This window comes from Erythrolamprus reginae, chromosome 1, assembly GCF_031021105.1.
Source record: "Erythrolamprus reginae isolate rEryReg1 chromosome 1, rEryReg1.hap1, whole genome shotgun sequence".
Lineage (NCBI taxonomy): Eukaryota > Metazoa > Chordata > Lepidosauria > Squamata > Dipsadidae > Erythrolamprus > Erythrolamprus reginae.
Window position 1 is genome coordinate 360,849,418 of NC_091950.1, and position 25,925 is coordinate 360,875,342.

The 25,925-nt window shown below is 38.7% G+C and overlaps 1 protein-coding gene across 4 annotated transcripts in view; it reads right to left on the reverse strand.

Annotated features, from left to right (window-relative positions):
* Window positions 1–25,925, reverse strand: part of MARK1 (microtubule affinity regulating kinase 1) — an 80,787-nt gene that overhangs the window by 13,772 nt on the left and 41,090 nt on the right. For 2 of the 4 annotated variants that reach the window (XM_070734384.1, XM_070734382.1), the window contains exons 5-13: window positions 21,385–21,450; window positions 20,764–20,834; window positions 16,318–16,374; window positions 14,339–14,575; window positions 14,130–14,249; window positions 12,269–12,368; window positions 11,450–11,562; window positions 4,581–4,755; window positions 965–1,158 (exon numbers count right to left, since the gene is read on the reverse strand). In XM_070734384.1, the coding sequence (XP_070590485.1) occupies window positions 965–1,158; window positions 4,581–4,755; window positions 11,450–11,562; window positions 12,269–12,368; window positions 14,130–14,249; window positions 14,339–14,575; window positions 16,318–16,374; window positions 20,764–20,834; window positions 21,385–21,450 (1,133 nt within the window). The remainder of the gene's footprint in view (window positions 1–964; window positions 1,159–4,580; window positions 4,756–11,449; window positions 11,563–12,268; window positions 12,369–14,129; window positions 14,250–14,338; window positions 14,576–16,317; window positions 16,375–20,763; window positions 20,835–21,384; window positions 21,451–25,925) is intronic. The other 2 variants (XM_070734386.1, XM_070734383.1) reach the window with 1 other exon arrangement.

A 25,925-nucleotide genomic window follows, 5' to 3' on the forward strand; every position in this document is an offset into this window, starting at 1 on the left:
TCGCTTTTTGAAACAGCCGGGGGGCTTCCCAGCGTCCTCCTGAACCCGAACGCCAAACCCGAACTTCCGGGTTTGGCGTTCGGGAGGCCTGGGAAGCCCCGCTGCCCGGCTGTCACCTTTTAAAACAGCCAGGGCGCTTCTCGGCGGCCTCCCGAACGCCAACCCGGGAAGTTTGGGTTTGGTGTTTGGGTTCAGGAGGACGCCGGGAAGCCCCCTGGCTGTTTTAAAAGGTGACAGCTGGGCAGCGGGGGTTCCCAGTGGCCTCCGGAACCCGAACTTTTGCCGAACTTCTGGGTTCGGTGTTCGGGAGGCTGCTGGGAAGCCCCGCCACCCGGCTGTCATCTTTTAAAACAGCCGGGGGGCTTCTTGGCGGCCTCCCGAACACCGAACCCGGAAATTCAGCAAAAGTTCGGGTTTAGGAGGACGCTGGGAAGCACCCCCGGCTGTTCCAAAAAGTGACAGCCGGGCGTCGTCGTTTTTTTTTTGCATTTGTTTTTTTTCGTTGCACGGATTAATAGATTTTACATTGTTTCCTATGGGAAACAATGTTTTGCCTTACAAACTTTTCGTCTTACGAACCTCCCCCTGGAACCAATTAGGTTCGTAAGACGAGGTATTACTGTATATTTATTATTATGTTTATAAAGAAGTTAATGAATCCAATTGAATCAGTTTTCTGCATGTGCTTCTGGATATAATTTTCTGTAAACCATTTTTTGCTACTTAGATAATGTTACTACTTAGATTTTCAAAGTCTTGCTTAATTTTCTATGCTACCATCAAACTATTCACATAAAATATTAAACAATAATTATAAGGACTTGTTATTGCTACAGCAGACATGTCGTCACATGTCATATCACAACATTTTTTGTGACACATCCAGCCTGCGGGCCACAAATTTGATACTCCTGTGCTACCTACACAGATCTGACAGAACAAGTGAATAAAAAAATTCACTTACATTCTGAACAACTGTTGATTTTTTCCTTTCGGGGCCTACCAATGGACTTGCCGTCACCTCACTTTTGGAACCAACTGTTGTGCTGCTCAATTTCCGTGGCATTTCTTTATCCCATTCTTCTTTATGTTCACTCTCCACACTGTTTGCCTGAGCTCTTTTCGAATACGAGACAGCAGGAGGGATGGATGGGCCAACTATAAAGCAAGAAAACATCAATGAGATCATGTAGCACCGTCAGTCAGTTTGATAAGTACTGTATTTATATTTACTGAAATACAAGTAAGGCAAACTAATATAAATAAGACAAGAGCGATTCTATTTCACACAGATTTTACCTGAAAGCAAATTTTAATTTATTTTTTTACTGACTTGTAATACTTTTATAGAAGCACCCTCCCCTTGAGGGAAGCTCTAGTCTAGCCTTTATACATAAACTTCCCAAAATATTAATGGCTGTGACTCCATTTATAGACTTACAGTAAGGGGATTTTTTAAATTACACCTAACCATTTTCATGGAAATGCCAAAACAGTAAGTAATAGCAGTTCTTTAATTATCAATTTTATCCACTTATGTAGAAAGTAATTTTTTGAAAATTCTGCAAGGATCCCAAACATAAATTAACTCACTCCAAACATGTTTTAAAATCTAAAATACTATACTTTTAAGATTTTACCTTATTTATTTATTTATTTTATTTATTTTCAAATACATTTTCTCTAACTTAATACACAAATATAAGACATACTTTGCTAAATTTAGAGGTCAATTTTAATTTCAAAATTCAATGGAACCACACAGATCCAAGAAATATATTACATAATTACAAAAATGAAAATGAGATAGTCTAAGGGCAGCAAATTCAAACATATTCCGGCCTAATGTTTTAAAAGATTGAGCCTATTTCATGTATACTGCTGAAAAAAATAAAGGGAACACTTAAATAACACATCCTAGATCTGAATGAATTAAATATTCTCATTGAATATTTTATTTGTACAACTATTCCATTTGCACAACAGCATATGAAATCGACTGTCAATCAGTGTTTCTTTCTAAGTGGACAGTTTGATTTCACAGAAGTTTGATTTACTTGAAGTCATATTCTGTTTTTTAAGTGTTCCCTTTATTTTTCTAATATGAACATAGTTGATAGGGGAATTAATTTCCAACATAGCAACCTCTAGTACGATTTCAAGCATGTCTGTATATTACATTTTACTCCATATGAACAGTAAGGTCAAATATTTAGCTTTCAATAATTTTCCTCAAATAAATAGTTTAGTGGATATGACTCATTCGTTTAATTGAGTTCTGTTTATCTAATTTTAGTATTTGTGTGAAAAATAGATCATAACTATGGAGATGGTTGAAACATAAAATTTAATAAGTGGTATAGAAAGTGAAACTGTTTGAATTTTTAATGTTGTGAACCTGTTTGTATAAGAGCATACCGGCACTTATAAATTTATGAACTTTTTTGAATTTTCAATATTTCTACATAAATATGTCCTATTTATTTCTACATAAATATGATGGCGAACCTATGGCACATGTGTCACAGGTGACATGCGGAGCCGTATCGGAGGGCATGCAAGACATTGCCCTATGCCAGTTCCCTGATGTTCAGCCTTCTTTTTGGCCATGTTTCCCTGAAGTGAAAAACAGCACAATGGGCAAACCATTTTTCTGGAATTCCAGTTTGCCCATTGGGCTGTTTTTTGAACTCCAGAGCTTCAGGGAAGCTTCCCTGAAGCCTCTGGAGCAGGGGTCCCCAAACTTTTTATACAGGGGGCCAGTTCACTGTCCCTCGGACTCTTGGAGGGCCGGATTATAAAAAAAAAACTATGAACAAATTCCTATGCACACTGCACGCACCTTGTTTTAAAGTAAAAAACAAAATGGGAATGTACTATTAAGAGGGGGGGAGAAAGTCTGAAATTCATATATGTTTATGTTTTGTTTTTAATTTTCTTTTGTTGACATCTGATTGGCTATACAAGGTTTTCTTGGCTTATGAAAAATGTATAAAGAAAGAAGGAAGCACTTTGGCATAATGGTTAATAAGTTAGAAATATAATTGGTGTTGCACTTTTTGAAGGAACATTAAGGAGGAAATTTAATTAAAAGAAAATGAATGTAACTGGGTGACAAAATTAGAAAAAAAAACTTTTGCAACTTTTTTGATGATTGATATTAGTTACTAACAAAATACTGCATTTTATTCATGGAAAATTAGATGGTACACTGTGTTGTTTGAATGTATGTTGAGAGAAAAATAAAAAAAAATTACCCCCCAAAAAACAGTCCTTCCTTCCTCTGTCCCTCCATTCTTCCTTCCTTCCTTCCTCCCTCCCTCCATTTCTCCTTCCTTCCCTCCTTCATTCCTCTCCACTTCTCCTTCCCTCCCTCTCTTTCCCTTTTCTTTCTTTCTCTCTCTCGTTTCCCTGTGCTCTTGTCACTCACCGGCGGGCCGGATAAATGGCCTCAGTGGGCTGATGTGGCCGGCGGGCCGTAGTTTGGGGATCACTGCTCTGGAGGGTGAAACAGCCTTCCCCAAGGCAGAGAATCAGCTGGCCATGCGTGCTGGAGCTGACATCGGGCAACACCTTATGTGCCTTCCGATATGGTTCCACATACTTCCTGTGTCATGCATGCCATAGGTTCGCTATCACTGTCCTAGGACTTATTTATGTAGAAATATTAAAAATTCAAACAAGTTCACCAATTTATAGGTGCTAGTGTGCTCTATCTCTTAACCCATCTTCTTTTTCTTTTCTTTTCTGCAATTCCCATGGCAAGTGTATTTGAGAAAGAAAATATTTGCACATCCAAAGTTTGATATCGCTTGCTAAATTTTACGTTTCAAACGTCTCCTGAGATACAAAATTAAACATGGACTCTTCTTTCAAATATGAACAATTATTTACTGTTTTCTGTAAGAAAGTAACACTTACAGATTCAAAATCAAAGAATAGTGAATATGACAAATCAATATATTTGGATACATTTTCTTTGACAGAAATAATGGTTTCAAATGCTTCCTATAACCAGAAAGAAAAGGATTTTTTTTTCTTTTTTGGAATTTTCTTCCTCCTTGTAGAACTCTTCTAGCTCAATGATAACCTAGGTCTCTTTACATGCAGATCTCTTTACATTTGAGATCTCCCTAGAAATTTTCAATAATATTCAAGTCTGAAGACTGGGAAAGTCAAAACGAAAGAAATCAACACTGAAAAAAGGTGGATATTTCAGCAACCAAAATTCAAAATTTAATTCCAATCATAAAGCACTTACAGAAAGAAGGATAAAAGTTTAATAATGCCCCCGGTTTGAGTATTATTGAAAAATCTTTGGAAAAAGCTCGAACAAGAAGTATATGCCAGGGGAAATAATGATGAATACAGACCAACTTGCTTCCTTCTGAGTTAAAATAGCTACAGACATAAAAAGAAATGCAAATGAAAACTACATCTCTCCAGTAACCCAAATTATTTTTATACAGACAGCTCACATGATAAAAGCACCATGATGTGCTAAGCAATGTTCAGGAAGGTGTTGCTGCCAAGCCCCCAGGAAAGAGAACACAACTTAAAATTATATTCTGCTACTTTACTTGGTTGAATGCCATCCCCACCATGTTCACTGAACCGACGCTGTTTCTGATTGGCTGATATACTCCGTTGGACCTTCAGGTGAGCAGGAGATTGCATAGAGCTGTTGTTGAGGTCACTTCCAGGTCGAGACCTTTGACTTAGGGTAGTACTGGATAGAGTCTCGCTCCCATCACACTGTAAGGATAAAAACCATATGTAGAAATCAAGATCATCTCTTTTTTTCTAAAAATATACACTAGTATTCCTTTCTAAAGGTTAGTTAAATTAAGTAACACAATTAAGGAGTACTTCTAAAGTCACATTAGAACATTTATTACCAAATGACTTTAATTTTGGCTAGAGATTGCAGATTTCTTTAAAAAACAAAAGTAAAATGCAGCTTGAAGATCCTGCTATTGCAAAATAAGGCTTTTATTTATCTTTAGAGAAGATTCCATTGTCCTCAAAATTCTGTTCTGGAATTTGAATGTGTAAATTGCTATGACTAAATGGGGAGGAAAGCTTTGGTTTGTTAATAATACAATGTTGGATCAATAGGAAAATAGGTGAAGTAAAGGGATTGAAATTTACAGTGAATTATAATTTGAAAAAGACTTTTTACAAGATGATGAGTCATTGGCACTTAACACTTGATAAATTGTCAAAGATGTATACAGGAGTGTCAAATGTATGTTGTAAATGTAAACAATATGAAGGTGCTTTTTATCATATTTGTGGAAATGTAAAAAGCTATGCATTAATGGAATAAGACATATTTTAATTCTAAGAATTCTTACACTGAATGTAAAAATGAAGCCAGAGGCTTTTCTTTAGGTTTGATGGATAAACAGATTGAAAAGAAAACATAGAATTTTGTTTTTATATGGGATAACAGAAGCAATTCTTCTGACAGATACCCACAATGGAAGAATGGATGGTGAAATTAAAGAAGTTGGTGGAGATGGCAAAATTGATTGATTCCATTAGAGAAAAAAACCCCATTATTTTCATTGCTACCTGGAAACAATTCTTAGACTTTTTATATGAAATAAAAATAAAATTTTAGCTTTGGGATTTGATGACTAGTTATATTTATTGATTCTAGAAGTATTGTACATTGTGATTTAATTTACCAGTAGTGCATATGGTCATTGTGTTTTCTGTTTGTATCTGTACCGAAGGAAGATGAAATTAACTCTTTATTGTGGCTCTTTCTCTTCTCAACTGCACGCCCAATTTTGCATTTTCCCTTCCCCCCTTTTTGCTTTTTATACCTTTTCTGAAATGCAATAAAAAAGAAATGTATAAATTGTTTTTCAAAAAACAATTACCGGTAAAACATTTTAGTGCCTCTAATTATCTGTGACTATGGGTGGCCACCTTAATATATGCAATATATGGGTTGTTTAATGCTACTGTTTTTATTATTTTCTTGTTTCTTGCCTTGCTGTAAACTATCCAGAGTCTCACCATTGAGGCAAAAGACTGTGAATATATAATATAGAAATAAATATGAGTTACAGAAAGGATGAGAAAAGCTTTTCTAATCCTAATTATTACTCCAACAAGAATGGCTCCTCCCCCCAAAAAAGAAGAAAAGAAGTGAAAATCAATCAGAGAAAGGGAGATGTTCGTTTGCAGTGAATGATCACTCTTTAATAAACAAGCCCCTGATTTATGAAGCGCAAGCTTGCATCCATTGATCCGGTTTATAGACCGCTCGCCTCTGTCAGTTTGTTTCCTAAGATTGTTGGCTTGCGATAAAGAAGAGCATAACTTGCTTTTATTTCTCAATTCACATAAAGGGTGTGCGCTAGAAAACAGCTTAAGAAATTAAATAGCACCAGCACCTTTCTTTTTAATCATTTTGCACTATAGAAGAAAACTTCCAAACAGAGCAGAAGTTTATTATTTGGGTATAAATGAAATGCTCGCAACACTCTTAGTATTTATTTAAAGCAGAAAAAAAATCCATGAAATGCTAAGATATTATGCAGGTTTAAGAACAAATATGGTAGCCTCCAAAAGAAGTGGAGTACTCCCATAACTGTGTGAACGGCAGTTCAACACAACCAGGAAGGTTTTAGGATCAATGATGGAGGCCATTTTGGGGTTGACACATCAAAAATTCAGAAAATGCCCAATTTGACTCCTCTGGCATATCATCACCACCACCACAACCCTGCCCAAACAAAAGAAAAATAATTCTGTACATTTTTATTTTAAAAAAATGCAACCCAATCATATGCGTGATCCCTAGGATCTGCCATGCACTGCTTATCTTCAGGCAGTGTTGTGTTTCTGTAGTCAACCCCAGCGGCTTATCCAAAGCTGTGCCCTCCCATGGCCTCCAGAGCCTCTGAAAATTGCCCAAGGGTAGGATGTCATTTCACACAGTTTTCAGAGGCTGCAGAAGAGCATTCTCTGAAACGGCTTCAAGACTGAAAACCTTGAGGAGGTTCTGAAGGCCACATGAAAACATACCCCATTATTGCACCATCTCTGTAGCCTTCATAAATTGCACAAAAGCGCACTCCTTCGCTGCACTAGTTTTAAAGAGCATACAGAGGCCATGTAGACAGCATGGCTCTCTTGCAAGACTTCCAGAGGCTGTGCAAGGATACGCCCTATTCTTGTGTAATAAATATAGCTGCTTTGAAGAATAATTGTTGTTTGATGTTGGTGAATGCTGCGTGTCACCTGAAACATGATGGCTTGTCGTCTTTAACACACGTGTATTAGATTTACCATCACTGCTCTAGATTATGAAAAAATTGCTATGCCACAGACTGCCTTTTTAAAAAAAATTTAAAAGCTTTTATTGAAAATTCATAAAAACAAACAAAAGTACATACAAAAAGTAGAGAAATATCTTAATCTCTTTTCCCTTGCTTATTTTACTTTATATACAATTTTACATATTATACGGTTTTTCATATCGATATTCTTGCTTTTCTAACATAACTCTATGTTCATATATAAATAAAAAAGACTTAAATACAATTTGTATTAAGAAAAGGAAGGAAGGAAGAAAAAAGAAAAAGAAAACATAGTTTGTTACAGAAACCATTTTTAACATTATGTATACAATAATGATTGTCAACCTTGAATTAATTTACTAAAGTATGCTCAAGAATTAGTAACTGATTCAAACTTAAAGAAAGGTGAAAAGTGTATACTAAAATACTGTGCAGTAGAGATATTCCCTACTTACAAAAACTTATAGTGCCAGAAAATGAAATTAGACAGGCACTCTAGTCATTATTGGAAGCCTACAGGAACTGACTGAATATCACTGAAATAATGGCAAGTAACAGAAGACACAGTAATGGTTATAAAAAATAATGGGTTGCAAATCCCGTCACTGCCGGTTCGCACACACGCTCGCCCATACGACGCAATCTGGGGTGGGTGGGCGGAGCCTCTGGCTACCACTGCTAAGAGTTCGTAGAACTGGGCCATACTGGTAGCAACCCACCTCTGGTTGTAAACAAGCTATGCTAAGAAATCTGGAGAACAGTGTCTAGCTGCTTGGAAAGGGTCAATCAGACATGGATTTGTAGAAAAATTTATACCAGGGGTCAAAGTGATATACTTATCACAGCATGGAAACCTTATCATTAATGGAGATGTAATTAAAACCATGTGAACTTATCTCCTTGTTGTTTACGTTAGCGCTGGAAGATTTGAACAGAGATATCAGGGAGAGTGAGAAGATAATGGGCACAGAAATCAAAGAAGTTTATATCCTAAGGTTTTGAGATAAATATAAATCAAGATTCTCTATGAAGGTGCCTATTGAGTGACATCTCAGGAAGCTTTTTTTCAGAAAAGAAACAGATTGTTAAATTTATGGTCAAACAATAACTTTTATTCAAGGTGAATCTAATCTTAAATTTAAAGAAGAGTTTGAATCATAAAGATGTGTCTATTATTGGTTTACATATTTAGGTAGTTCTCTACTTATAACCACAACTGAACTCAAAATTTATGTTCCTAAGCAAAACAATTGTTAAATGTATTTTGTCCCATTTTACAATCTTTCTTGGCGCAATTGTTAAGTCATTTTGGACTTTGCTTGTTACAAAAGGTAGTGAGTTCCTACCGGTATAGATAATTCCACGCATGCAGAAGCAAAAAAACCTCGCCGAAATCTCACATGCACCCTCTCACGACTATTGATCATGTGACAACCTTCATAAACATAATCTCCTTGTTGTTTACGTTAGCGCTGGAAGATTTGAACAGAGATTTGAACAGAGATATCAGGGAGAGTGAGGAGATAATGGGCACAGAAATCAAAGAAGTTTATATCCTAAGGTTTTGAGATAAATATAAATCAAGATTCTCTATGAAGGTGCCTATTGAGTGACATCTCAGGAAGCTTTTTTTCAGAAAAGAAACAGATTGGTAAATTTATGGTCAAACAATAACTTTTATTCAAGGTGAATCTAATCTTAAATTTAAAGAAGAGTTTGAATCATAAAGATGTGTCTATTATTGGTTTACATATTTAGGTAGTTCTCTACTTATAACCACAACTGAACTCAAAATTTATGTTCCTAAGCAAAACAGTTGTTAAATGTATTTTGTCCCATTTTACAATCTTTCTTGGCGTAATTGTTAAGTCATTTTGGACTTTGCTTGTTACAAAAGGTAGTGAGTTCCTACCGGTATAGATAATTCCACGCATGCAGAAGCAAAAAAACCTCGCCGAAATCTCACATGCACCCTCTCACGACTATTGATCATGTGACAACCTTCATAAACATAATTGCCATGACTCAGGTTCCAGATAACTTTACCTGGATGACTGAGAATCTTCAGTGATATATTGCATAATAATTTTAATGACTAGGAAATATTAAGAAAATAATGGTCAAGATCATCCAATGCAAATTAGAGCTCTACATTGGAAAAAAAAGAAATCTCAGATGTCCAAGAACATCTCATTGTCCTCATGAGAAGCGATAGTATGGACAAAATTAAGTGAAACACACTGGCTCCAGGTTGGCAAAGAAATACAACAAGGCTGCACTTTCCCCTTATTTTTTCATTTTATATGCTGAATATATACCGCTCAAAAATCTAAAGGGAACACTCAAATAACTCATCCTAGATCTGAATGAGTGAAATATTCTCATTGAATATTTTGTTCTGTACAAAGTTGAATGTGTACAGCAGCATGTGAAATTGATTGTCAATCAGTGTTGCTTCCTAAGTGGACAGTTTGATTTCACAGAAATTTGATTTACTTGGAGTTATATTGTTTAAGTGTTCCCTTTTTTTTGAGCAGTGTATATTAAAGAAAGCTGGAATAAATAGAAGAAGATGAAAATGAAGGAAGAAACATTGATAATCTGCTATATGACACTATCCAGAGGGTTGAATAAACAAAGGCTCTGCAAACTGCAAATTTGCAAAGTTAAAGAAGAAAGTGGAAAAAATGAGAGTAATGCTAACAACTAGAACAAACTTCAGAATTGGCAATCAAGATATCAAATTGTTGGATATCTTCTTTGAAGGAAACTAATCAAGGAAAAACCCAACCTAAAACTAAGGAGAAATTTCCTGACAGAACAATCAATCAGTGGAACAACTGTGTTTTAGACGTTGTGGATACTCCAACCCTGGAGGTTTTTAAGAAAAGATTAGAGAACCATGTGTATGAAATGGTATAGGGTTTTTTGCTTGAGCAGTCAGTTGGACTAGAACTCATCATATTTTTGGATTTCCAAATCTGTTATTATGTTATTCTCCCTTTTAAGATTAACCATCAACAATACAATACAGGAACAAAAAGTCAAGAAATACACCACAGACTAACACTGTGAGCCGCCCCGAGTCTGCGGAGAGGGGCGGCATACAAATCTGATTAAACTAAACTAAACTAAACTAAACTTAGTAAAGTACCCACAGAAGCTTTGGAAATGATATTCAAATGCTATAAATATTATCAAAAGAGATCAGAATTATACTAACAATTGTATTCCCTGTGACATTCTATAGAAATGGAAGGTGGATTTGAAGAAGCAGGATAGGGGTATATTGAAGCTTTTGAACTCTGGTGTTGGAGAATATTCCTTAGAGTACTATGGGTAGATTAAGAAAACAAGATGAAACTCTGCAAATGCTTTCTAGTATTTTCCCAACATGACCATGACAGCATATTAATGGTGTTCAATAGACTGTGTTCAATAGATAATCAAGGTGCCATAATCATGTTTATGTTTCTGATAATCAAATATCAAGACCAGAGCCCAAAATTCTACACACATTATTAAAGTCAGAAAAACATGTAAAGTCCTAATGATTGTTGCAGTAGTAATAATGACACTAGGCTTTATTGAAACCCCCAAAGCATTCACTGATTATCACCATGAGTCCTTCCCATCATCCAATGCCATTCTATTACATGCCTAGAGTAGGCAAAAGTTTTTTTTAAATGGCTAATGTATAAATTCTTACCCTGTGAGTGTCAAAGAGTTGTTTTGCTTGTTAGTAAATGCTATGGGCAGATTAGGGTAATACAAAGCACTCAAGCAACCACATTGTTTGAAAGGCTTGTGCAGTTACTTCCAAGGCAGTCCCTGGATGCCTGTACATTTATTGCACAAACTCTTTATTTTCCCAAAAACGAACCAGAATGTTTGTCTATGTTTGCACATACCCAGATATCCACAGGGCCCGGAACATCAGTGGAAGCAGCTATTTGAGATAGTTTCCTTAATATGCCAAAAGGAGGTACTTTATTCGTATTAAAACATTTTGCAAACTGTCCCTTTCAAAGGTTTGTACAAACCTAGATAATATGTTCTATCTCCTCAAATTAGAAATGCAAAACTATTTAAAATAAAGGAAAAAACAAACATAAATAATGGTAAATTACCTCAGGTGGTTTTCTCCCTAGAAGCAAATATGTAGCCATTACTTCATCATATTTTTGGTTTACTAAGGAGTCATGAATTTCATCTCTTGCAAAACCCATAGTGACCATTATATCTAGGGGGGAAAAACAGATTTTATTTTTGATGAGACTATCTGAAATATTTAGGCTAACCATAAGGGCATTTTCTAATGTACTGTTTTTGTCCAAACCAGTAATAATTCTGGGAATATCTCAGAACTAATTATATGTAATTTTCTTTTTTATTATTTAAAATATTTATGTTTTATATTCGGTTGTCCAGCAACATGTTTCAGAACTTCATAGATCACAGACCTTTGAAAAATATCTAAACAATCAGACAATTCATAATTTCTCCCATGTTTTATGAAAGGTTATTGCCAATCTAAATATTCATAGAATTAAGAACTATAAAATAGAGGAAAAAATGAAACAATATTGATGATTATTTAGTGTCCCCTTTATCATGGATCCTAGCCACAAAGCCAATTTACATTTCTTTTTTAGCATAAAGTATAGCTGAACACAGAAGTATTTCTCCCGTGAATTACCATTCAAAATCATATTTTAAATATGCCTTTGCCACTGTAATAAGAAAAGAAAATGCAAATTGTGTTTTCAATGAAAAGTGAATGGAGAATGAAGAATTTGGAGTAAAAATGGTATTCTGGAGACTCGAGCAAGACATATGAATTAGCGTCAATTGCATCTTACGTATAATCAGATAGTACGGAAATACTGTAGTTAATACTTAAAGCAATGAACCTCAAAAGCAATGAATAGTAAGATTAAAACTGTTACCTATTCGTTTAGTGTCATTAAAATCTGGTTCAGGTTCAGTATATGGCTTTAATTCTTCTTCTTCATGACCGACATTCATCCACCGGTCCTTCATAATTTGCTTGAAAATAAACAAAATTGAAAATTTTAATTAATTTAATTATTTAGAGGGGGAGATATTAAAACTTCATCAAATGAAATAATATTCGTGTTATTTCATGTTATTTAAGCAATAAAATGATTAATTCTATAATCTTACTTAAAAACATAAATCCATTATCTTCGACAATTGTTCAAAAGAGAAAATCACTCTAAGTCTAAAAGTTATGTCAAACATATAATATGTACAGACAAAACTCTGAGCAAAAGATGAACTTCAGTGATGCAGGGATACTTTCCAGCCAAAAAAAATATCTTTGGATCAATTATTAACTTCTTCAGTGGGCAGGAAAGGATCCTAACCTGAAACCAGAAAGTCAACCTATGCTACTATGGATTATACTAAATTAAACAGGCCCATTGTCTATGGAGATTCTCAATCATCCAGGTCATGGTTGTCCCAAAGGTGCTTTTTCAAGAGGCAACTGGACTTTGTTTTTCCTTGAAGAAGTTTCATTCCTCATCCAAGAAGCTCCTTCAGTTCTGATTGAATGGTGGGGAATGGAAGGATTTATATTCCTTACAAGTGCTCTGGTCTTTAGCACTTTTTCTGAGAGTCATTGAGGTCCTTGGTTTCTTGGATGAGAAGTAAAATGTTTTCAAGGAAAAACAAAGAAAGTACAGTTGGCACTTGAAAAAAACACCTTTGGGGAAAATAGGCCCATTGTTTTACTTAAAATTAGTCAGCTTTTAAATTTCCTAATTAACTAGCAAAAATATAACTGCAACCCACTGCTTGTTTAGGCTATTTTGAATTGAAAACAGTTTTTAATTGTAACAGAAACAATGTTTAATTGTAATATTAACAATGCATTAAGTTTAAAATTAAATTAAAGTTTCTTAAAATTCCAAAATTATATTGAAAAATTAGAAAACGTCAAGATATTATGCAATAGCTTAATTTGTTTGAAAATATGTAAATCATTCTGGAAAAGGCAACATATTGATTGATAAAAGGATGAAGCAATATGTATTACTTAGTGATTTGTGATATTTTGCAATGATATTTTGAATTTGATAATTAGAAACAGTCCTAATAATAATACTACTACAATAAACCTTTATTTTAGTAACTAATATGCGAACTATGCTGTCTCAGATACAAGGTTAACCTATAACTACTAGACATTATTTTCCTTAATAAAAGTAATATTTTTTGTAAAATGTTTTGAGTTGTTTACTGTAAGTTTTTTTAAAAAAACACATGCCTAACAAATTGCAATCCTGCTCATATTAACAAAACTATTAGAAGTCAGTGGACCTCTCTTGATAAATCTATTTCACAACTTAAACAATTCCAAAACATGTTAATTCTCATGACATATAATACTTAGTTTTAAAACAGGCCTTTCTAAATTGTCATCATATAAGTTCAAGAGTCAGAACTTCTCCAAAAGTTGCCATTCACTGTAATTTTTATTGTGAGTCAAAGAAATTACTAACTATATGAGGAATAGTTATATTAGAAGTATTCAATTAACACAAACTATAATTATGTTTCAGTTAATTAAATCCAATTTAATTATTATGCTGATTCCATCCATATTTTGGAGTACAATCTCCCCAATATTACTTAAAAACCTGGCATAGCTTTTGGGCCAAAAGACTAATACATTTAGGTTAAGGTCTCAGGAAGAATTACAAGGCCAGTTTTAAAACCTCTGGGGTTTAACTTATTCCACTGACTTGGGTTAATAAACAAGAAAATATTCAGAAAACTTACTTCTAAACTCCCTCTCTTAATTGGATTCAACACAAGTAGTTTTTTCAGTAGATTTTCACAGTCTGTGGACATATAGAATGGAATGCGATACTTTCCACGCAATACTCGTTCTCGCAATTCCTTTTGAAAGCCAAACAAAGAAAATAAATCAAATACTAAGGCAAACATTAAAAAAACCAGACTTTAGTAATTTCAGATATTATTTCTACCTTTAGGTTTTGACCATCAAAAGGCAATGATCCACTGACAAGAGTGTAAAGAATGACTCCAAGACTCCAAACATCTACTTCTGGGCCATCATATTTCTTTCCCTGAAAGAGTTCTGGGGCAGCATACGGGGGACTTCCACAAAAAGTGTCCAGTTTGTTGCCTACAGTAAATTCATTGCTAAAACCAAAATCTGCAATTTTAATGTTCATGTCTCCATCAAGAAGAAGGTTTTCTGCCTATAAGGAGGAAAAAAATCAAATACAGGGTACTTTTAAATGTTTTTTATACCATCAATAGTAAGAACTGTATGTTCTATGATAATGTAAAACATTTAGAATGTCAAATGTCCATACTTCAAGTAATAAATTCAATTATGTGTTGTTTTTCCTCTTTTCTGGTATTTCTAAGCTGCCAACCTGATTGCAACCTTATATCAAACTGACATCAGTGAGATTTGTGAAAAGTATAACAATTAATAGCCTTTCCTTTTTCAAAATTATTATTGTGCATTCTAGAGAAATAGCAATAGCACTTAGACTTATATATAGCTTCATAGTGCTTTACAGCACTCTCTAAGTAGTTTACAGAGTGAGCATATAGTTGAATAAAGTAGTGTGGTACTTAGAAACAAAAATGGATAAATATCATTATCTTTGTTCTCCCTATTTCTGATTGAAGGAGATGTACACACATAACAAAAACAGGTGTATCTGAATCTTCTTGGAACTATTGGTTCCAAGCTTTGCTTCTTTTACTATTAAAAATACATACTCTTCTAATGTGGTATTTTCTTAATTGATTATTTCAATTATTCAATTAGTGCATGATACTTATTAGATTGCCTTTTTGCTTAAAAACTATAGGTCATCCTTGACTTTCTAATGTTTGCTCAGGGACTGTTCGAAGTTAAAATAGCATTGGAAAAAGTTATTTTTGACCATTTTTCACACTTACAATCATTGCAGCATTCTCATGATCTCATAATCAAATTTCAAATTTTGGCAACTGATTCATATTTATGACAGTTGCGGTGTCCTGGGGTCATAAGGTCATCTTTTTTTACCTTCTTACAAGCAAAGTCAATAGGGAACCCAGATTCACTTAACAATCATGTTACTTTCCACACACATTACTAAATAATGACCTAAAGAAGCAATAGACATGAAAAAGACCTTGAACTAAAGGAAGCTATTTCAGTGATAGAGAAATAGGAATTTAGTAGGCATAAAAATTAATATAACAAAAGTGCACAAGGAAACTGGGCACAGGTTGGGGCCCATAATTTAAAAATGCATGAAACACCTACTATAAGCAAGAAAGGGACATTATATAACCATTACAGAATAAATACAGGGGGGAAAAGCATTTCCTTAAAGTGAGCATTAAATCTGATATGTATAATATACTGTATGCTTTTTTCTGCAAAACTGCAGAAAAAAACAATTACTGCCAACCTGCCTTCCATTGAGGAAGTCAAAAAGAGGGCGGTGAAAATATTTACTGAACCCTCTCATCCTGGACATAAATTGTTTCAACTCCTACCCTCAAAATGACACTATAGAGCACTGCACACCACAAGGACAGTTTCCCCCCGAATACCATCACTCTGCTAAACAAATCATTGTCAAACTATTCACTAAGTCTGCAGTCTTCTCATCATTCCTATCACCACTTATGAATACATGACTGTAACTTGTTGCTTGAATCCTTACGATTTATATTGTTTCATGATTGCTTATTTGTACTCTATGACAATCATTATTGTACCTCATTATTTTTGACAAATGTATCTTTTCTTTTATGTACACTGAGGACATGTGCACCAATGACAAATTCTATTTGTGTGTTTTTGTATTGTTTTTTTAGAGATATAAGATGAAGATCATTTGGAAAATCTAAATCTAGCTCTAAAATCACAAATTTATTTTGTTCTAAAAAAAATTAATTCTTAATTAATCCAGAAGAAAAATTAGCATACCTTGAGATCACGATGAACAATGCACTTTTGATGACAGTACTGCACAGCAGACACAATCTGAAATATCATTGCCTTTATTAGTAAAATAACACATAAGGACAATCCTAACAATAATTGTATCTATGTAGTTGTAAGGCATTCAAATTAATCTGTGCTGGTAATTTCATACAATGCTTATATATCTATATGTATTGTAATATAATGTCAACTGTGATAGGAGGCTGGTAGGAAAAATTAAAAATTGCTTATTAATCATTTAATGGCTACATTCAGTGATCAACTTTTGCAACTGTAGCTTTCTAATATTGGATTGTTTTAACAAATCACAATTAACATTAACCTTAGAGCTGGCTTGGGCAACACAGAAGCTGCAGGTCAGTACAAATGATTCCTCATCCAGATATCCATCATGGTTAACGAATTCTAGGCAAAGAAGAGGCTTTAATCAGTGGCTTTTATATCATAATTATTCAGATTCAATTATCTTAGCTATCGCTAGTTCTCACGTTTTGGAATGCATTACTTTAACCAGAATTATTATGCCTTATTAGTTTTTGAAATTCAAATCCTGTCAATTAATATATGTTTCTATATTAAAACCGTAATTTTAATATTCCAATCATTATGCTAATACTTTAATGCAGTTAAACAACAGAGGGGCTGAAACCTCTTCTTTGCTCTAGACACAAAGCATAGGAATGCAATGAATTGCCACTGAAGAAGGAAAATGATCTTTTTCTACAACAGTAGCTTCCCTAAAGGAAGCAATATGATACACCAAAAACTAGACAAGCATAATTTGTACAGTACTTTACGCAAGTATTTCAACCAACCTCAAAGTCAGGCTAAAGGGGTTTAAAGACATAAGAAATTTCCCTCTTATGTCTTTAAGGGAAAAGGGGCGTTGGTCTTACCTGATATGCCTCTTCTAGTGGGGTGGAGCTAGCACTCAGGAAGGGTTTTCCTCATCCATTCAGAATGCGGACCGAGTCTGACAATTTTGACAAGATCCGCCTTGTTAGTACTACCCACCTTTGATGAATCCGAAGACACAGACTCGACATGGCTGCTCCTGGACACCAACTCCAATGATCTTGAATAGCAACCAGTCACTGTTGGCAAGCCCCATATCTGCACCAAGATTATTCTCGGAAAAGTTCAGATAGATAGAGCAAGGGCGGGACAGTGCTAGCTCCACCCTACGGGAAGAGATGTATCAGCTAAGACCAAACGCCCCTTCTCCATTGTGAGTAGAGCTAGCACTCAGGATGGGACATACCCAAGCTAAAAGGCCCTTTGGGTGGGAACTGTCATAGAATGTCTAACTGGTCTCCTTGGGAACCCCCTGGAGAACCCTGCAGCCAAATGCCACCTCTGCCAAGGCAAAGGAGTCAATTCTGTACGGGCGAATGAATTGCGATGGAGATCACCTGGCAGACCTCCTTGAGAGAGAAACCACAGAAATCCAGCGACCAGTGGTTGATGAGGAAGCCTTGAGAACCAAAGATTGCGGTTGAAAGGCAATTGGGAGCCCTCAGTTTTACAAATCGGAGCTATCCAGTTGATGTAAACTCAAGGGCTCTCCACACGTCTAGGGTGGTTGGGATTTGGGCAAAAATTGGGAAGGATGAGTTCCTGCGCTCTGTGGAATACAGTATTAATGTTGGGAATAAAGGAGGAATTAAACTCGGGGGAAGGGAGAGGAATTCTAGAGAGGGACCCTGGCTGACATCTTTCAGACCCACCTATCATGTGTGGTCTGGTCCCATACAGTGGAATAAAGGGACAGACAACCACCTATGGGAGGATCCAGGGAATTATTGGGAGCATTGGTAAGGATGACCTCGTCCTCCACCCCTGTATGGGCGCTTAAATTGCCTCCCCCTTCTGGGTCTATCCTGCCACTATCTAGACTGTGTTGGGATCAGGAGAAGCTGAAAACCTGGTTGGTGCCGGAAAGGGTTTCCAAGCATAAGGGAGGAAAGTTGCTCTTCTGTGAAAAAGACTGGAGGATCTTTCTTCCGTTCCAGGATTCCACTAAAATAGGATCCAGTGCCTTACCAAACAAGTTTGGACCCCGCAGGGAAGCTGAAGTCAAATGCCCCTTGTGGCGGGTATCAGCTGGCCATTGGCAGAGCCATTACATACGTCTGGCCACTTCAGAAGTAGCAATTGTCTTGGTGGTGAGCCGAGATGCATGCAGGGTAGCATCCACCGAAAACTGAGTGGTCACGAAGACCTTGTTTAGGCCCCGTTGAGCACACAAGCTTCAGGCAGGAATTTGCTCCTGGATCTATTGGAGCCATATGAGCAATGTGCGGGCAAAGAAAGATGCAGAAGATGAAGCTTGTATTGCCCAGCCCCCCACCTGATGTGCTTTCAGAAGGGCCTGCTCTGTCCTCTTGTCCTCAGATCGCAATAATTCTTCTGCCTCCCCTGGCATGGTAGTGGTTGTGTGGAGCACCACCACTGCGGCATCGACCAAAGGAGCAGCCAGGAGAGAAGCCAACTCAAGTACCACATTAAAATACTTGTGGTCTAATGAATAGGGTGCAGACCCCAACACCAGAGATGGCCACTGATGTTGGATAGTGTCCAAGAAGACAAGTGGAGACAAGTCCATCTCAGGCGTAAACTCAGCGAACAAGGGATCGTTCTGCACTGAATGCACATCTGTGGAAGCTGGAGCTGGGATATCAAGGCCAGCCATTTTGTGGGCCTTGTAAAGAAGGGACCTGAAAAGCCCTGGGGAAACAAACCTGAAGAGGTTGGCTGCTCCAGGAAGGGTTCTTTGTCCTCCAATAGGGCAAGGTCATCTCGGTTGGCCTCAATGAGAAGTAAATCCTGGGCAGCTGAATCCAAAACATTGGAGTAGCAATCAGGGCTATATTGTCTAGAACCGTGTCCAGCCCGCTCGCCCTGACAATAGCCTGGCAACGGGTATTCTGCTGCCAAAGAAGGCCTGCCCTGGCCCTAAGGATTAGCTGCCAGTGCCTGTTGGACCGTGGAAGCAATTTGGATCTGTATGGTAGCCTGATCCAAAGAGATTTAAACCGCCCCCCAAATAAGATCTCTGTGAAGGACCCGTAGTTATGGTCTTGGTGGGAATGGAGCCCAAGCTAGTTAGTTGCAAGGTAGGGGCTGTAAACCAGGTGGCTCCCCAGAGATTGGGGGTGTCCAGACATAAGGATGGGTTATGCAGGGACAACTGATTCCCAGAGGAGACATGAGAGGCAGCTGTAGTAGAACAAGAAAGACCAGGATTATCAGAGGATTTATGGCCAGAATCCTTCTCACATAGCACTTACAGCTTGACTATTTAAGGCATTTGCCATGTTTTTTGCTGTGTGCATCCGTCATTTGGAAGTTCTGCCTGACAGCAAAAATGTGTTCAAAATGGCCACCAAACAGCTGCTTTCATTTTTGGCGGGCTAATTCACTGCAGGTGCTGAGCAGAGCAAGTTCTGAAGATCAAGGCGCCTGCCTTTCTATCTGGTTGGGTCGCTTTTGCAAGGCAGCCAGTTAATACTGTCTTCATGGGAAAGCCGCGCAAGCGGGTCACTCGGCAGACAATGATGTCCCACATTCCCCTGGTCAGATAGCAAGCAGACAATGACAGGTCACCCCAGTGGTGGCAAGAAACATGGCCAAATAGTCTCACTGCTTAAGAGGCAAGTCTCCTGTGACGGCGCTGGCTTATGTACAATTCAATCAAGCATCCAAACGCCTGAACTGGCCAAAAGGTCAGGAGGAAGGAGCCAGCGCTCCCAGCCCACTGCTGCGCCGCTCAATAGCTTAGAGCCAAAGATCCCCTGAATCTCAGTAAACAAGTGCCTTGCAGCCCCTTGCAGTCAATGCCACGAAGGAACAGCAGAAATTGCCTCAGCAGGAGCTGAAGCCCTGCTGCTGAACTCCCCAGCTCCTGTGCGATGTATCTGGGGATTTCGGTAAAGCAACTCACGCTTGTCCAAAACAAATAGGTCATTTGCCAACTGGTGGAACTAGCAAAATAGGAATGAGCCAATGTTAGCCACGATCTATCCAGTCAGGACTGAGTCAAAGCTGGGTTGTACTAGCAAGATCCTGTCAAAATTGTCAAGACTCTGTCTTCATTCTGAATAGATGAGGAAAACCCATTCTGAGTGCTAGTTCCACCCAAAAAGGAAAGTTCTATCCAAAAATTTATTAAATGATAATTATATATTCATTTTCAAGGCTTTTCAATAATAGAAATTGGTACAATTTTTTAAAGAGATAAATCAATTTCTTGTTTATTAGATATTTTTGAAACCTGCAACACATCAATATTTAAAGATAAGCTGATTCAAAAGTTCTTTTTTGTAAAATAAAATAAAATAAAATTAGTTTTACTACCTGAAATTCCATTTGGGAACTAAGAACCAAGTTTATTTTTATTTGAAAATATTTATGTTTTTTATTTCATACCTGCCTAAATTTTGCACGGGCCTCTTTCTCTTTCATTCTTCCATGTGCAACCAAGTAGTCAAATACTTCTCCTGAAATAAATGTAACATTATCACATTGTAAAATATAACTGAAAAATGTTTTTTGTACTTAAGTTTTACAAATAGTTAAATTAACTTTAAAATATAATACTATTTTCATTTTATGTTGAGTCATCGAGAAAATCATGTGTCTACTTCCTATAACAAAATAAAATTTGTATTCAGATTATATTTTAATATCGTACTTAAGGGAAAAGGTAAGGATAGTATTCCTAAACTAAGTATTCATAAACTAAGTATCTGTAGGAATAAAGTTTTTTGTGAAAAGTCTGATATCAGAGGAGGTCTCAGTTAAAGCTTGAAATGGGACTTACTACATTAATGTATTGAAAACTAGGTTGGAGCTCAGCTTGTTTTTCTAAGAGACACAAAGCAAAAAACCACTTACATCAACAATAGCCAAAAGATAGTAACTTCCAGCTAACCCTAATTTGCAGCTTAGCTATGATTCTCATAAAGTGGAAATAAGTTCATTTTTTTCTAACATCTGCATTATCAATTTCATACATTAGACATACTGTAGAACAGAACATTAACTTACCTCCGCTAGCATATTCCATTATTAAATACAATGTTTTCTCTGTTTCAATAACTTCAAATAGTTTCACTGTAAGATAAAAATGGCGATCAATTGCCTAACCATAAACAAGCAAGAATATTTTAAAACAAAACTAAATACTTCAATTCTAAATTCATGTATCTTATCCACATCACATAAAGGTATATGAAAAAATGCATGCTGAAATCATAGTTTGCTTCTACAGATGTGGTTCTTGAAATCAAAACCATTCACTATTCTGCTAGAACTAAGTTGGATTAGAATGGTGCCTGTTTTGATTCCCCTGAAGAAGGCAGGAGTTGTTTCCAAAGGAGGCAGCAGAACTGTTAAGAACCAAAAGGATAATGCTCTGGAATATATTACCAAAATGACTATGGTGATGAAAGAGTTTAAGCTGACAAGATTTTAGCATCCAGGAAACCTGCTTATTCTAATGAAAGCAGGAGCTGGAATAGGCGTTGATTGCTTACCTGAACGCCTCTTCTCGTACGGTGAGCGGGTACAGCAGTCACATGGGTTGCTCATGTCCAATCCGGTGGAACTGAGCCTAGTGTTAAAAAAGCTTGCCGGATCCGCCCCTTCCCCAGAATTCGCGAATCCATAGACTAGGCTCAGCTGTGAAGCTCTGTAGTGTTCAACTCTTATTGTTAGAGGAAGAAAGGTTATAGGAAGGTAAAGAAGACACATACAAGGGCGGGAAGTGACTGCTGTACCCGCTCACCGTACGAGAAGAGGCGTTCAGGTAAGCAATCAACGCCTATTCTCCGTACTGAAGGAGCGGGTCCAGCAGTCACATGGGACATACCCAATAGATGGTCCCTAGGGTGGGATTAGATTGCTATCATGTGAGATAACGGATTGGAGTACCCTTCTGCCGAAGGCAGCGTCCGCTGAAGCGTAAGAATCAATCTTGTAGTGCCTGATGAAGGAATTTGGCGAGGCCCAAGTGGCTGCTTTGCAGACCTCCTCCAACGGGGCTTGAGTCGCCCAAGCGGCCGAGGTGGCTGCGCTCCTGGTGGAATGCGCTGTGATGTTCCTTGGAACTGAGAGGGAGGCCGACTCATAGGCCTTAGATATAGTCCCTCTGATCCAACGGCCTATTACTGTTGAAGACACTTTGGCACCCATGACTCTGGGGTGATAGGCTATAAAAAGTGCTTCTGACCTCCGAAAGGGTCCTGTGCGTTGGATATAGATTCTCAACGCTCTAATGAGATCCAGGGTGTGCCATCTAATTGCCAAGGGATGGTCTCGTTGGAGGCAGAAGGAAGGTAGGACAATATCCTGAGTTCTGTGGAACATGGAACTGACCTTGGGTAAGAAGGTAGGGTCCAGTCGCAAGACTACCTTGTCCTGATGAAATTGACAAAGGTCCTGCCTGATTGAGAGGGCAGCCAGCTCCGAAATGCGTCGGGCAGAGGTAATAGCCACCAGGAATGCTACTTTAAAGGATAGGTACCTGAGGGACGCCGACTTTAGGGGTTCGTATGGTGCCTGCGTGAGGGAATGGAGAACCCGTGGCAAATCCCAGGATGGATACCTGTGAACCTTGGAAGGTCTGAGGTTGGCTATGCCCTTGAGGAATTCCTGAACTTCAGGGAAGGATCGGAGAGGCTGTCTGCGGGGGCCCCCTAGGACAGATGAAATGGCTGCCAGATGACGCCGGAGGGTGCTGGTGGAAAGTCCTTTATGGAAACCTTGCATAAGGAAGGAAATGATTCTGTGTATGGGAATGCACAGGGGAGAGAGGCCTTCCTGTAGACACCACTGGTGAAACTTGGACCACGTGTGGTCGTAGATTCGATTGGTCGAACCCCTTCTGGCCTTTAAAATGACCTCCACTGTATCGGGGTCGTGACCACGCAGTTCTAAGTCTCTCCTGATAACAGCCAGGCGGTGAGGTGGAACCACTCCGGATCTGGATGGAATGAGGCCCCCTGCCGCAGCATATCCCCCGAAACGGGGAGTCGCCAAGGGTCCTGGACGGACAACTGTTGGAGATCCGCGAACCAGGGCCGGCGGGGCCAATGAGGGGCGATTAAGATTACTCGGGCCCTCTCGGTGAGGACCTTGTGAATCACGTCCGGGAGAATTGGAATTGGAGGGAATGCGTAAAGTAGGCCTGGAGGCCATGGGCTCCGGAGGGCATTGATTGCTTCCGCTCCCGGGGATGGAAATCTGGAAAAGAAGCGAGGGAGTTGGGCGTTCGCATTGGTCGCGAAGAGATCCAGAATTGGTAGGCCGAATCTGAGGCTGATTTGATGGAACAGGTCTTGATGGAGGTTCCACTCTCCTGGGTCTATCGTTGCTCGAGATAGCCAATCCGCCTGGACGTTGAGGCTCCCCGAGATGTGGTCGGCTAGGAGCGACCGAAGATGTTTTTCCGCCCAAAGGCCTAACTTGAGGGCCTCCCTCATGAGGGCCTTGGATCTCGTGCCCCCCTGTCTGCAGATATGGCTTTTTGTGGCAATGTTGTCGGTGAGAATGAGAACGTGCCGGTTGGGAATACGAGGAGAGAAATGCTTCAGAGCCAGGGAAACGGCTCTTAACTCTAGCCAATTGATTGGCTTGGAAGCTTCCTCCGGGGACCACGTGCCCTGGGCTATCATCCCCTGGGCGTGGGCGCCCCATCCCGATAGACTGGCATCTGTGGTGATGACAAATTGATCCGGGCACCTGAACGGGGATCCTTTGTCCATGGCCGGAGACTTCCACCACTTGAAGGATCTGCGAACAATTGGTGGGATGACAATGCGACGATTTGAGTTGCTGTGCCCCGATCTCTGAAAGGGTAATAGGAGCCACTGAAGTTCCCTAGCATGAAGGCGAGCCCAGGGAATGATGCCTATGCATGACACCATCTTCCCCAAAAGGGAAGACAGGGTTACTATGGATACTGAAGGTTTAGATAAAATGCAAGAAATTAACTCCCCTATACTGAATTTTCTCTCGGGAGAGAGAAAAACCTGGGAGGATTCTGAATTAATAATGGATCCCAGGTGTAAGATGGATGTGGAAGGTTGGAGATGACTTTTATCAAAGTTGATGGAAAATCCATGGTCCTGAAGGACTGACATGGTGATAGAAAGGTCTGTTTTCACTTTCTCTAGGGAGTTCCCATGAATCAAAATATCATCAAGATAACATAAAATGTGAATGGGAGACGCCCGGATATAGGCCGCCAGGGACCCCAAGAGCTTTGTAAAGACCCGAGGGGCCGAGGAAAGGCCAAATGGCATCGCCCTATACTGGAAATGCCTGCCTTGAAAGGAGAAACGTAAAAATTTTCTGTGGCATTTGGCTATAGGAATGTGGAGGTAGGCCTCAGTGAGGTCTAAAGAGACCATGAAATCTCCCGTGTGGATGGCGGCCAAAATAGATGATAAGGAGTGCATCTTAAACTTCCTATATTTGATGAATAGGTTAAGCTTCTTTAAATCCAAAATAGCTCTCCAACCTCCGGAGGATTTTGGAACCATAAATAGGATGGAATAAAAACCTAGACCCTTCTGACCGGAGGGAACCGGTTGAATGGCTCTGATGGACAATAAGTGAGAAATGGCCTCCTCCATACGGTTACAATCTGAGGAGGACCTGGGAGAAGGGCAGGAAATAAAACGTTTCGGGGGGGGAGAAATAAATTCTAAAAGAAGGCCTGTTTGAACAGTGTCAATGACCCAGGGGTCCTTAGAGGTGAGACGCCAATTAGAGGCGAAATGGGCTAGGCGACCACCTATGGGAATTGAGGAAAAATTACCATCTAGGTTTCTTTGAAGCCCTGTTAGAGGACGCTCCCCTTTGGAAGCGAAAACCTCTGCCCCTGGAGTTCCTACCTTGGGAACGAAAGCGGGGGGAATACTGACCTGGAGATCTCTGATAGGAAGCCGCTTGATCTTGCTGACGCCCTGGGCGACGAAAGGACTGCGTTTTGGTAGCCTTTTTGGTGGTTGGACCCAAAACTTTCTTCTTGTCCGTGGTTTCCGTGAGGAGTGGATCCAGAAGATCACCGAAAAGAAGGTCGCGCTTTAAGGGTCCCAGGGATAACTGCCACTTCTGGCGTACTCCCGCTTGCCAAGGGCGAATCCATAGGAGTCTTCTTGCCGTTGTAGAAGCTGCAATAGACTTAGCCGAAAATCTAGTAGATTGTAAAGTGGCATCAGCCACGTACTGAGCAGCAGCAAAGACCTTGTTGAAGTCTTGTTGACCTCTCAAGTCATCTGGAGGAATATGCTGTTGAAGTTGGCGAAGCCACAGAAGCATGGCTCTGGAGAAAAAGGAAGCCGCTGCAGAACTTTTAATGGCCCAGGAATCTGCGGTGAATCCTCTTTTGAGCATTTGTTCAATCCGCTTGTCCTCTGGGCGGAGGACTTCCTCTGCTTCGCCTGGCACAGCAGCCGCCGAGTGAAGGATCTTGACAGGTTCATCCGGTTTAGGAAAGGATAGGAGCTCCTCATAGGAAGAGGAAAGTTTGTACAATTTTCTGTCCTTGGTTGAGGGATTAAGCCCAGAGGCTGGGAAATCCC